The sequence below is a fragment of the Anthonomus grandis genome, chromosome 22, assembly GCF_022605725.1.
Source record: "Anthonomus grandis grandis chromosome 22, icAntGran1.3, whole genome shotgun sequence".
Taxonomy (NCBI): domain Eukaryota; kingdom Metazoa; phylum Arthropoda; class Insecta; order Coleoptera; family Curculionidae; genus Anthonomus; species Anthonomus grandis.
Genome location: NC_065567.1, coordinates 39,478,915 through 39,493,984, shown reverse-complemented (window position 1 = coordinate 39,493,984; position 15,070 = coordinate 39,478,915). Strand labels below are relative to the sequence as shown.

Here is a 15,070-nt window from a genome sequence, read left to right as displayed (position 1 = left end):
TTTAATATTTTACTGGAAACACCTTTAAATACTTTCATGGTAGACGGATTGAGACAAGGGGTGCTACTAAGGGGGCCATGAGATCACTCGATTGGTCTCCTATTGACTTTTTTTGCGACAATAGCTGAAACTGAATATTTATGCCACCCAGCCTGAGTTCTTAGAATATTTACGGAACTTCACATTACACCCAATATTCTTGACAATAATTCTGAATTATTCTGAACACTAAACATTAGCTGTAGGACTAATCAATAATATTAAAATCAATTCCGATAACTCAGTAAGTAAGTTAAATGCCAAGAAGAAAATTGTAAGTTTTATATCTAATTTTAATGACTGTTGAATGTTTGTACTTTCCAGAGGATAACTTTATAGCCGTCAAGATTTAAACAAAATTTGTATTTATTATGTGGACCCTTTCAACAATTCCTTAAATAAAATTTAAAGTACACGCCAATCGTCGTATCGACATCAGGTTTCGCTGAAAGAATATTCTACAGCGTACATCGGAAAAGTAGAATAAATAGAAGGATGAATAACAAAACATTTTTTAATTGTTTGTATTAGTTTATTACTGCCGAGTTTTATTTACTTTGCTATGCTAATCTCTTAGTGCTTACGTGAAATAACAAACAATTAAAAAAGTGAAACTCAAATATGTATTGAGTCCTACTCATTCTACTATGTAAATACTTGTACAGTATTTTATTTTAAAGAAGTTTTTTTTTACATCTAAAGGGAAATCAATTTTTTTCCCGTAGTATAAACATTTATTTGGTGGATGATTTAGTCGGCCATAATATTAACAAATTTGATAATTATTGTCACTACAAAAATCAAAGAAAAAAGAAATGTTCTGCTAGCATCTCTATAGCAAGTTCACAAAAGAAAAAAAAATGCTAAGAACATTTATTTTTTAAACGATTAGGTAAGATTCGAAGTAATTTTTTTTAGTATATCATTTTTTTAGTATATGATATAGTAATTTTAATTACTAGGACTATTATGAAGGTAATAATGTAACTAAATATTAATACCAAATGCATTAAGCTAACCAAGTAGCTACACACTCATATATTTAAATTTACCTAATGCGGTGTCGACAAAATTAACTTTTAATAATTTTACCTTATAATCGTAACTTGCTTTTACTTTCTTTATAATAGCGGATAAGTATTCTAAATGGCACCTTTTAATAGCTTTTGACACACATACTCAGAGGGATTATTAATAGAAAACGAATTGTCACTGTAAGGTACTTTTCATTTAGACCTGCTTACTTGTAATATCGCACAAGGTGTCCATTATGATATGCATGCAGTGGGTTTTATTTACATGTCATATTCATATATATCCCTTTCTTTATATATTTACACTAGAAAAAAACTCGACCGCTAGAAAAAGGTTAATTATAATATCACTCAAATCGTTTGGCTAGCGACGTTTCCTTATGTTTAAGATAAATAAATAATATATATAGGACACTGGCTATATAGATAAAGTTACATAGATATATTATTAACAGTTGCATACTATTTGTAAGATTGTAGAAAGATACCAAATGTCTGCTAGACGCTGTATATGCCAGCGCCTGAATTAAACTAACTAAATAACTTTACATGTTGCTTATTATAGCACCTGGGTGACGACATGAATCTTCGAATAATTGGGCTCTGTTCTAGTGAGATCATGACCTTTTACTTGACTGGGAGATTAGATATAATTTTTGTCAAATCCTATAGATTCTTGTATGATCTTGTTTCTGTTTTTTTTTTTAATTTACCTTATGAAAATTGTTATTATATATATAATACTGGTAAGAAAAAATATTTCAAAATCTGTAAGACACTAAAACACTATCTATGTGAATTTAATTTTAAATCACTATCATATGGTTATTTATATAGTGGTTAAGTATGTTTCACATATTTCGCGATTTAGTTAGCAAATTATATTAAATAATATTGTATTGTTTCAGCATTAGTCTGTACGTTAATATTTGGGTATAAATAGTAAAAGTATTTTTTTAGTGGACTAGGACATTATTGATTATTGCGAAAATAAAGGCCTACATTAATCTCGGAGATTATAAAGAATTAGGTTAAAGAACTTTTTAGCTATTTTTAATAGCTTTAATTATATTAATATAAGCACATACTATTATTAAGGTATTTAAAAACCAATTAAACTTTTACAATAGATGTTAAATCATCAATATTATCCATCTATATAGAAGTTTAGCGAGTTATTGGCACATTAGTATTTGTTTTAATAAGGTTAAATGCAAAGCACAAAACTAGGACCAGGAAGTTTTTTCTCTAGTCTGTTTAAATATATAATACAAAACACACTTACGGATACACATGCCTTATGTACTTACTCCTCCATGAATGTAGCCACAAATTCAGCTTTAAAAGCTTTTTTCAAAAACCATATTTATTTGCCAGTCTAATAACACTATTTACTGCTTAGACAAAGAATTATTAAAAAAATTATGCATTTTAAGTTATATATTAAATAATTTATCCCTAATATATTAAATTGCAAGCGAATCTATGATTCCATTCTCTAAAGTTTTTCAACACTGAGTATGATGGCAGAGTTTAACGTAAATTGATAGCTTATGATAATATTGAAGAAAGTACTTCCTCCTACTTAAAATCTACTATTTATAAAATATAACTACTTTAAAATTCAATATACTTTACCCCTAATCACGGGTTTTAAAATTTTGTAGGTCATATGCACTTAAGTTATACATAAATATATAATTTAAAAGGCTTTTCTGTTGGTCTTTTGTGTATTTCTCTGTACATTTCTGAGCAGATTCAATGCTGTCCATTATCTTTAATTTTTGTTTATATTCATTGTACCAACCTTAAATTAATAAAAATTTAAATATGTTCTCCGTAAATATTTTAGTATATTTAAAGTATAAACAAAACATATTTTTTATTAATGCATAAGAGAGGTAAATTTTATAATCTAAATCAAATCCAAATTTATTCATGTATTATTTATTCTATGTTTATATTTATTATTTATATGTTAATATATATGTTATAATATTTATTATATTTATTTGTTATTATTTATTCTAAAAACACTTTCTCCAATATTCTGGAAAAGTTACATGGATGCTACTGACAACAAAAGTACTTATTTTAAATCCGATCACTGAATCCATGTTCATTTAAAATTTTAGGTGATTTATACCCCCACTTTGAATGTAAAATTTAGTTTTAATTTAAATCGTCTTTTCCCTAATTTAAAAAATTTGAAGATGTTATGTAGCCCAAAATTTCATAACACAAATATTTACCATAGCAAATTATTTCACAAACCAGTATTAAAAACTATATCTAACAGGTTAGGCAGGTCTAGATTTTATTGTTGGTAATAACATCTGACCGAATAAGAACTACCATATATAAATCTTCATATTATAACGTAAAAATTTGATCACATTTTTAGGTAAATCAGAGGGGTACTTTTTTGAAAAGTTAATAAGAATACCGTAACTGACTTCAACAAGCTCGTTACATTAAGTCTTGCGAACCTGTAACACTGGTAGTTTACGGTAAAAAAATGGACTAATTATTAATTATTGGCTTTATTGAAAACTGGTTTTAATTAGAGAATTTAAAAAACTATTAGTCTTAATATCAAAAGTCCGCAGTTTTTTATCATCAGATAATTTAAAAAGATTTATAAAATGTTTGTATTGTATGGAGCACAATAGACAGTAATAAAAGGTAATAAGTAGCAAGTGGGTTTACTAAATAGGTCAAAATATATATATTATATATAATAATTATAAATACTTAAAAACAAATTGAATGTTATTCTAGTTTCTTATATTTCTCTCTCTCTTTTATATATACTGGATAATTATTTAAAAACTTTCAATTGACAGGTTCTAAAAACAAAAATAGCTTTAAATAAATTTTAACTTTGTAACTATTGCAAAAAAAAACAAAAGCTAATAACAAAATTATAATTTCTTACGTAATTATATAATAATAATCTATATATATATATATATATATATAATACTTGTTAAAAGTTTCTCGTGAATTGTTAAATATCGTTTTACGTTGTTAACGAGATAATATATAGCTGCTAAAGAGTCATTCAGTGAACAGCATGTAGAGACAGTAGACCGCAAAAATTTAAAAACAATTAAAATAACGGTGGTTCCAAGTGAAATGACGACGATATAGTGATGGTTTGCGCTTCTCATTGAAAAATTGAACTCGGTAATGATTCGTGCTGTTCAAGTTTGATAATCCGGCTTCGGCGAGTTTAATGAATCGACAAGTTTATTATTAATGCTTTAAACTTAAATTTTTTAAAAGCGTCGAAAATATTTGTCGGCTTATTTTACTTACTTTTATTATCCTATTTGTTAATATTTGGTATACTGTGCAAGATAAAATATGTTACACGAAGAGAAGATTTAAAAATACGTCAGAAGTCTTATTGCTATATTTTAAAATAGTTTATAACAGTGAAATTATTTAATCATGTAATGAACGTATCTACTTGATTGGATAAAACACTAGGCATAACTGATTTTAGTTTATTACTAGGTCGTTATTTACTTATGCATTGCAATTCAAAAATGTAATTGTGTAATAACTTTTTTACCTATTTGAACTCGTTTCTTGGGTCACAAATATTTATCTGTATAATATTGCTAATGAATTTATTAAATATACACTTAGCTTTCTAATGGTTCAAAAGGTTATCATAAAATCGTGTTAAATTAATTTTTTCGTTGCTGCCGTTAAGGAAGTAGTAGTTAATTAATTCTTGAAGGTTTTCACGTTTAAATATCCTAAATGTTAATACCCTTTTATTAATTACTGTTATCAAATTATTTAACATTTCGGTTTAAAAGTATATAGGGTGTTTTAATACTGACAAGCAAAAAATTAAGGTCTGGAAAGATGATAATAATAACTTTATGTATCTAAGTAACGCCTTAACTAATATATTTACATGTATCGGATCAAAATCATTTAAAAATCTTTCAAAGAAGTATCAACGATCCTGCTGTCATAGGCCAAACCCAATTTATGTCAAGATGTCAATACTTACCTGTATGACAGGACCACGTAAAACTTTTATTGGCAACAAAGGAAGTTTTGCATTTACGTATTAAGGATGTTATAAAATTAGGATGTTACGTATTAATAAGTTTATATATTGTATATGAATACATTAATTTTAAAAATAATATTTTGATGACCTATATGTTTTTTAAACTCTTTGATCTTATACAGGGCATTTACGATGAAAGGAATAAATTCATTTAAAGTTTTCAGTTATTTTTTTCACATTTTATTTTTTGGACACATCGATTAGCATTGTCACTTGCGCATCTTTTAAAATAAAAAAATTCTATACAATGTGTCTCAAATAGAGGCTATGGCGTCAACATTCCTTTTTTTAAATAGAACACCTGTATATTATAACGTTATGCTATGATATATTTTGAATACTTTTTGTACAGCAAACCATATGCCTAAAGTCAATGGTTTGTCAAATATGACGTAACAGACTATGAAATTAAAACATAAAAATTTATTTTAGATTTATTGCAATTAATGTTTTATTTGTTTATTAATGTTTTATAATTTGTTGTCCATTTGATTTAATACGTCTTTTGCAATGAAAATTTTGGTTACAGGGTGTCTTAAGTACGTCAACGTTATTTTTTTATGTGATTTCTTAGAAAGTAAGTAGACCTTATTATTTTCGAACAGTTTCCAATTTTAGAACCTACTTAATAACGATTTGTCATGAATCAAAATTCAGGTAACATAGCCACGTAAGAAATTTATCTGCAGGAAAACTTTCAAAAGTTTTATGAGAAACGGAAAATAATCCCCATGTTGAGATTAGTGCATCTTCCATGAATTAAAATTTATTAGTAAGATCAGTGGCAAAAATAGTTCGTGTTAATAAATATCATCCTTATAAAGTGCAACTGATACATGAACTGTTAGAAGACGATTTTGACCACCAAGTGCAGTTTTGTGAGGCAATGACAATTGAAATTTCATTAAGAATATTATTTGTCTTTATTTATATATTATATCCTATCACGTTTACGTAAAATGGTTAAAAGGCAAAATTTCAGATATTGGGCAAGCGAAAATTCTCATGAACCCAATAATACCGCTCACAGCACCCTTAAAAAATTAATGTGTGTGCAGGTATTGTTAAAAATCAAGCCCTTCGACCCTTTTTTTTAAACATTAAACGGAGAGCGCTACTTGGACTTTCTACAGTTAGAACTGATCTCTGCTTTAGTTGTTTAATTTTTTGATCTACAAGAGGTAGTATACCTAGTAACGAGGTATGGTTTCAACAAGACCTGCTCACTTTTCAATCGTCGTTCGACAATTTCGTGATTTAACATTTCCCAACAGATGGATTGGACGAAGAGGATTGATTGATTGGCCACCAAGTTCACTGGATCTTACCCCTTTAGATTTTTTCTTATGGGGCCATTTGAAGTCCCAAGATTAAGTAAATAGACCAAAAATGTTGATTTAAAGCAAAGATTGACAAGAAATTATCCTAATCGATGCGCAAGTGATTGAAAGTGTGCAATTGGAAGTTATTTACCGATTTCAAAAAAGCCTTGTAGTAGTAAGTAAATGGACAACAAATTAAACATCAATTGCAATAAATATTGTATACATTTTTATTTTTTAACCTTATGTTAAAAGTTAAATATTAGAGGTAAAAATTATTGAGAAAGTAAACGTTTTAAAAATAAATTTAAGAACAGAATATACTTTCCTTCCAAAATCACGAGCTGTTATAATTTTAAAAACTATTGTATCTAATTAAATAGCACTTTAAAAAATTGAAATGATATCGTACTTAACCTTTAGTCGTACAGGTTGCGTAATGTAAGATGTGTTTTTCTAATGAGAAACAAAATGAATGTACTTGGCACCGCAAAAATAAATGTTCAGATATTTTTGGGACTGCCAAGCCTAAAAAAATCAGGCTGGTTTCAGTGGTAAGAATTACAGCTATTTGATAATAATTACAATTTGTTTATTTTGGAGTAAAGAGTTTTATATTTTGAAAAACTAGGTAAGGGAATATTCTTCGACATTTAAAATAATCGGTTTCCCTTAGATATTCTACTTGCCTGTATATGTACGCATTATCCTAAAATATAAATATATATAAATACGAGATAGGTAATTATTTTTAATTAATAGTTAAATTAACTAAATAGCCAGGACCAAGTAGATCTTGCAGATAATTTTATTAAATTTCAGAGATTTATCTTAAAAAATTTAACATTTCCTCTATTGAACTATATTTCTTTAAAAAAATAGAACGAGCTATGGAATAAATTGATTATTTTGTATGAATAGTTTTGGTTTTCACTAATCCTTTAAAATAAAATACAACTATTTAGATTCACACTCTAATATAACGTTAATTAATTGCTTGTATCAATTTGTAAAAATTTGTCATAAATAAATAATGACAGCCATAGATAATTTGATAATTTATGGTTGTTCCTATATAGATTTAAGATTGTAGAATAGATTAAATAAAAATATACGTTTGTGCGTAAGTTTTGCTATAACATAAAATTCAATTTAAAGATAAAATCTATTTAATATGTAGACGTTTCAACAAGTTTAGGCTTTCTGATATAAACTTGTACGGATTTTAAAAAATAAAAAATAAGAAAAAGAGTGAAAAACTTACTGTAAGGGCTTGTGTCGTCAGTAGTACCATTAACGGTGCCTCCCGGTAAAAGCTGTAGGTGTCGGTTTTTAATAAACATTTGAATTTTCCTGGCTGTGCCGGTAACGTGGGATAAGTTGGCGGAGCGCTCGCTGCGGGCGGCAGGATCCTCCTCACCCTCCGAGGGTGGTTTGGTAGGGGGTGCGGCGCGTGCGAGGGCGGCGATTAGCAATAGGCCCAGCAATAGCGCCTTCACCATGACTGGGACATAGTGCTTCACTGTCACTGTCACTGTCGTGTCGGCGGCATAGCGGGCGGCCGACGAACGGCGCGCGGATTATCGAACATTAACAGCTGCAGCGTGAGCGTGCGGCTGTGGCGGCGGACGCACTGCCACTGCCGCACAAAACTCGCGCCACCGACCAAGAAGAAGCGTCTGCCAAAGACACACAACAACTACCCATATCGCGTCGCGACGCGACACTCCGACACTTAACTTTACTTAACTCTTCTTCCGCTACCACAATTGTCCGATCCCATCCCATCCACTTCACTACTCTCAACTACTAAAACAACGTCCACATTACCTCATCTCATCAGAACAACTGATCCTATGCTACCTTATTATTACACAACACACACGCGACACGCACTCAAATCCTGCCGCTATCAGTCCAATTTAGTTATTAATACTCTCATTTGGAATTTCTATAACAACAAAACTTATATCAGATTATATTATTTGTGGTGAAAGAAATAACTACCAAGAAATCCATAAACTTAAGTAAAATATTATCATTTTATTACTAACAATAGATTTTCTATACAACATAAGACAGTTAAAGAAATACCAATGAATTGTAAAAGATCATAGCCTGTAAAATTATATAGTGATTTAAAAAATTAAAAATATTAATAATTAATAGCAATTATAACACTATAAATATAAAAAAAAAACACTAATTGCAATTTATTAATAAAAATGCAAATAGATTAATAAGAGGAGTTTTTAATAAAAAAAAAAGTATTAGCAATAATCTATCTACATAGGTATAATATTTTCGCAAAAAATCACTTTATACATACACACGTGCTCAAAATCAAGGGATAGCATTGAATTCTTTTAATTAAAAAGTGTTTTTATATTTTCAAATGTAATTGTTTTTTTACTTATTATAAGTGAAGACCCCAAAAACAAATTAATTATGACGTGATATCAAAATACTGATTTTCGTGAGAAAAATTTCGTGTGAAAAAATTATTTACAATATACGCAAAACAATAAAGAATTTGTAATCCCACTTTCTACAAAAAAAATTGAAAAGGAAAAAAAATATTATTGGAAATTAATTCTAGCGTTCCTCAGGATTCAGTGTTAGACCCCATTTTGTTTCTTCTCTACGTAAGTGGCCTACTCAGTATACTAAAGTATGGCTCGTGTATGGTTTTTGCCAATGATATTACTATTTTGTGGCAAACAAAGACTCCACCTTGTTACATGGTATGATTAATGAAGACGTTAAACAAGTCACATATTGGTGTGACGCTAACCTCTTAACCTTCAATATATCCAAAACTAATCTTTTAAACTTTCAACGCAGTGTCAAAAATAAATCAATGGGGCATAATTACTGTGTAACAGATTTAAATGAATACAGGTTCTTGGGACTCTTTATTGACAGCAAATTGAAGTTTGAAACCCGTATTACTAATATGTATAGTAAAGTATCTTATGTTATCGGATGTTATGCCGTCCGCACTATGAGAAATGAGGTTGCTACGGCACTGACAGGAAATATATATTTCGCTCTTGTAGAATCACATCTCAGATATGGAATTTGCTTCTGCGGCTATTATAGTAGCTGTTGTAGTAACCTATTCTCATCTGTGTTTATCCTGCTAAAAAGAGCAGTGCGACATATCTACAGTCTTTCTCCTAGACAATCATGTCGCACATACTTTATTTAAGGTAAAATTCTTATATTGCCATTGTTTTTAATATAGAATCTGTTTGCCTAATGCATAAAAAGTCTAGCATAACGAGCCTATATTCAGACAGAACATATACTTGCCTTCGCACGTAATTAACCTGCTAATCCGCCATTCCACTTTGACAAAGAAGTTTGTGATTTTTGATAGTAAAAAACCGTTCAACCATCTACCATTTGCATAATTGGCATTATGCAAATTAAAGACTATCGAAAATTTAAAGCTAACATTAAAAAAAATACTAATTAACTATGGATTTTATCCTGTGGACGAATATTTCAAGCATCAATTGTAACGAAAACTATTATTATTTTAATAGTGAATATACTTTAATTTCACCTTATTATTATTTTATTAAGATTTTATTTTCTTGTTTCTGGTATTGTATACATATAATATAATTTTATTAATTTTACGTTAAGTTATGTGTAAGTTTTCCTGTGATATTTTTGTTAAATTTAAATTGTCTGTCTATAGCACTACTTGTAGGTTAACAGGTAAAATTGACACATTATTTCTTATATATTTGTAATTTTATTTTTTCTAGCTTTGCGAAAAACATTTAATGTTATGATAATAAAGCATATTTGATTTGATTTGATATGACCTTCTCGTGCAGTGATTGTGGCTCTACAACGCCTTTCCAGGAAGATTAAGTTATTCAGATCTATTGCTATCCAACATTTAAAGAACTTGAAACAGCTGAACTTGATTTCAACTGATTTTTTACTCAGTTTTAACTGATTCTGTCCCTGAAGAACTCTTAGCTAAAGTACGTCCCAGGCATGCTCTATAAGATTAAGATCATGTGAAAAATTCTTTTATACATTAACTAATAAATCCAATATTTTACACGAATTATCTTTATAGTCAAACCATATATTATTATGCATATGCAGTATATAACGTTTCTTTTTCTAACTATTACTCTTAAATGTGGAATGTACCGCCCGACGAATAAAGCAATAAAAAATCCAAGGTCAAAAAAATCCGCCCAAAAAGAATTACAGCATGAAGAGTGAAAAAACTTTTATGCATTTTCAGTGACAGAATTTCTTGTGTTGAAGATGCTGACTGGATAGATAAAAAAGTTTTCTTTAATAAATCATATATTAGGTAACATTGTATTTGACTTTTCAATTAATAAAAATGTTTCTGAAAGTTTTACCTTACTTTCTAGGGGGAGAAGAGAGTATCCTGTTTGTAATAAAGTGCAACCTTGGGGAGGGAGATCTAAAATGGTCAAAAACTGCGTTACGTAATATGTGCACGACCCCTTGGGAATTATGTTATTTTGATTTAATGTAATTTTTTTCCCTTTTGTCCGGTCTGAATATACGTTGTTTGATCAGGCTATTTTTTGGCACCAAAAAATCACTATGGACCGCTAATAGAATGTAGTTCCAGCATTTGTTCCAGAGCTTGCTTGCAACGAGATAAGCGAATCCTTTTTTGACCGTAAAAGGTAAATGTATAATTCGAAAAATCTAGGTTTTTCTATAGTTTATATCACCACCGTTTCGTAAAGGTTGTGCTTATCTAAAACGATCCAAATAATGGAAGTCGTTGGAAACGGCACAAAAATGGTTGTGCCGTTCTTTATATGTCTGGTCCGGTCTTTCATGCACAGATATTTAAAAAACTGGAAATTTAAATTTAAAAAAATGTAAATGAATAAAATTACCAGTGCTGAAAACAATATCGTGGAATTTCATTGTTCTTAATCAATATATGGTATTTGGATGCCATAGCCAAAAAGAAATTAAGGTACTCATATTTAAAAAGGCTAGACAAAAGATTCTCTTTTTTTTAAGTAAAATATTAGTTCTTTTATAATTGGTTTTTTTACTATGTGCATTCAATTTACCTATTACTTGGCTTAAGAATAAAAGATTAGTTTTCGATGTTATTTTTTTTTTCTTTTTAGCAAAAATCATAATAACATAAATAGGTTTCTCGCAAATTTTTTTGCAATATAATGGGATTTTTTAAAGTCTGTTAACTTAAACTTCACTTGTTCCAAGTTTCAATCTTATCGATTAAATATATCAGACCTATTTATTCAAAAATGTTTATTCTTATATTCTTATTTTGTTTATAGGAATTGACCTTCTGTCAGTCAGAGTCTGTATATCTCATACAATAAAAAGCGATTTTAAGTTTATATTAAGCAGAGTTTCTTATATTTTATAAGATAATAATATTCACGTTATTCTTTTACATATCCCTTTTAACCAGTCAGCTAAGACTAATGCATCTTGGGAGAAGTATGTAGTTTGACCCTGTTTCGAAACTAAGAGACTAACGCTTCAACACTGCATACATATATTAGAGACGATGCCATAGCAGCTTAAACTATAATTCTCTTCCTGAGAAAACTGAGGGGCATGAAGAGAGAGTGAGAGAGAGAGAGAGAGAGAAAGGGAGAGAGAGACCAATAATGTAAGAAATGACCTTTCAATATAAAGACATTATCCCATTTTAAGATCCCAAATTTTGTACGTGCGAAAGCCCTGCGTTACGGGTACTTATTTTTATTATATTACTTATTTTGATTTTAGGTCTTGCCTTCTTACCAACACCTTTAATTTGCCGCCCAAGGCAGCATATTTCGAAAAGATGATCGGTCTTAATTTGTGTCGTTTTTTTTTACTAGGCATACCATTTAGCCGAGCATTATTTATATTTTAAAGCAGGTTATTTTCAAAAATACAGAAAATATTTTATTACATTCTTATAAGAAACTATTAATTTAAAAAAAATTATCTTCCTTGAGCATTTTAAAGCTATTGTTTAATGTTATGTAATTGCCAAAATATAAACTATATAACAAATTCTTAATTGTTAATTTTTAACAATTGACATTTTAAGGTTCAAATTTTATTTTAACCGGAAAAATAATAATATGCTAATAACCTTGCCCCAAAAAACGTATTAAGCAGAAAAATATGTGCAAGTAATGTTTTTACTTTTTTAATTTTCCTTACTGGAGCAAAATTCTAAAAATCCTCTCATTTTGTTAAAAAAGAAACTTTGTAAAGATTCCCAGGTCCAAAACTTTGTTTTCTTAATAAAAATATGTTTAATTACTACTTGAATAAGTTTAATAACTTCTTTAATATTTTTAAACGCATATGCTTTTCATAAGTTTTTCGCATATTTTATTTTAAAAAATGTGACTAGAAAAGAGCTCAAGACATAGATTTAGAAAGAGCACAAAGAATTTACTATCTTAACAGAGCAATTTCATTTGCTAGAATATTTAGAACGGTACCAGCAAGATTATATTAAATTGACAATTTTAATAAAAATACAGGTGCTGGGAGGTGGTGAAAACTGTAACAACGGAGCTGGAATAACGGAAAACTGAACTAGAAAAACCTATACTTCATGCTATACAAAGGGTCCTTCAAAGTACTAGGGAGCATGCACTGTAATTTAAGGTCCAGCACAACTGTTTGGAAAGTTCTAAAAACAAGCGTTCTGTAACAACATCAGATACATTCTTTAAAATTCTTCATAGATAGTAGATCATATAATGGCATACAGTAATAGTTTTTCTAAATATTTAATTTATGACCAAAGCAAATTTTTCACGATATGGCACTATGAACTTATGTAATAATATAACTCTAATTTTTCGGCTAACAAAATTTCCTACGTTATTAGAAAGTTAGTCATTTCCAGCAAAAATGTTCGCTCATTAAATGGGCCCGTTTGTTTGCCAGCAAGATTAACAGTATCGATAAAGGAACTTTTTCAAGAGCATTTAGCTATTTTGTTAGAACTGCCCAAGAATTAACATGTTGTAGCTTGCTTATAAGCATCTCGATATCACGTTTCGTAATTGCTGTATTAAACGTAAAAGACCTCAAAACTGGCCAGCTCACGGTGCCGTAATAAATCCTCCAGATTCCTAAGGGCTCTCGTTTATATAACTTTTAACTTTTAAACTATTAACCTTAAAACTGTAATGCATTTTTGTCTAAATATTCCGGTTGTTTATTATACGATTACGCTTTCCATTTACGATTATACAACTCATTTTCATCTACATGTATTGTAAAAGGTGTTTTAGTTAATTGTATTCTATTCAGTTAATTGTAAAAGATTTTCAAGTTTGCCTTTATATTGAGTTATTGATATATCATGAACACTAGTGATACCTACTGAGTCATTCGTTTTTTATAACAAAATTCATAAATAAATTTTAACGGTATACAGGGTATACAGATGCGATAAATAGAAAAGCCACTTTGCTTTGATTTGTCTCTGTGTTAACAACATTGTTCTTTTTTGCAGTAAAAATGTAAAATTTTAATTATCAGGATAAGACCTTTTTCGGGGAGGCCTTGTGACATTCTTTCTTATGGTAGCTCCAACCCAAAAGGTGAATTCGATATGAAAGACAAGGATCCTCTAAGCGAGAATAAAAAATTTGAAGATTTTCTGGCAATAATTGGATGAAGATACAACTGATATAGTGAAGCAGCTGGTGAAATGACTACTGAAGAACAATACGACTAATAGGTGATCAAGTGAAATAGAGCATGGAAAGAAAAATGTCATAAAAACATATATTTTAACATGATAATGCCCGACCTCATTTTGCAAGATATATTAGAAAATATTTAAAAAACATTAAATGGGACATTTTTCCCCACACGCCGCATTGTCCAGATTTCTGAGATCAGTTGTCTGGTCACCACTTATTTCAATCAATATATTCGGACTTTTAGAAAAATATTTCGAATTTTTCAAAACGGTGAAAATCTAGATAAATGGATAATTGTCCTTTAAAAACAAATGCTTTTTTTAGCAAGGAATTCATTCCTTGGCACAAAGATGGGAAAAGTGATGGCCAATATAAGCACCTTCGGATAGAAAAAAATATATAATTACTTTTATTTGAAAAAGAGTTACCTAAATTTAATGGGCTAATAAGGTTTTTATAAGCTCTTATCTTTTAAACTTTGTGCAAGTCTTCTGCCCAAATAACCCAGATTTTTCCTAATTTTCATTAAAATGTTTCCCAATATTGAATTCTCCCTCGGTAGCCAAATATGCAGCACATTTCACAGTCGTGTAAGAGTGAAATATTTCCGAGACCGTTCTGACTATCCTTTACAAAATTGACTAACATGTATTATACAATTTGTTATAGAGAACTCGATAATATTTATAAAATTATTATGCGAATTCTCATTATACAATAATAATAAAAATAATATCTAAATATAAACATTTCTTTTCCTTTTTATTATTAAGACATTTTTTATTTTACACTAATATAAATTCCATAGCCTATTCAGGCACTAGCTTGAATTCTACGATATTTAATGAATGA

General features: G+C 29.2%; 1 protein-coding gene across 2 annotated transcripts in view; it reads right to left on the bottom strand.

Annotated features, from left to right (window-relative positions):
* The window catches only part of LOC126748842 (fibroblast growth factor 3), a 180,163-nt gene extending 171,823 nt beyond the window's left edge, over window positions 1-8,340 (bottom strand). For both annotated transcript variants that reach the window (XM_050458341.1, XM_050458343.1), the window contains exon 1: window positions 7,756-8,340. In XM_050458341.1, coding sequence (XP_050314298.1) covers window positions 7,756-7,993 — 238 coding nt within the window. In that variant the 5' untranslated portion in view covers window positions 7,994-8,340. The remainder of the gene's footprint in view (window positions 1-7,755) is intronic.
* Between the last annotated feature and the right edge of the window lie 6,730 nt (window positions 8,341-15,070).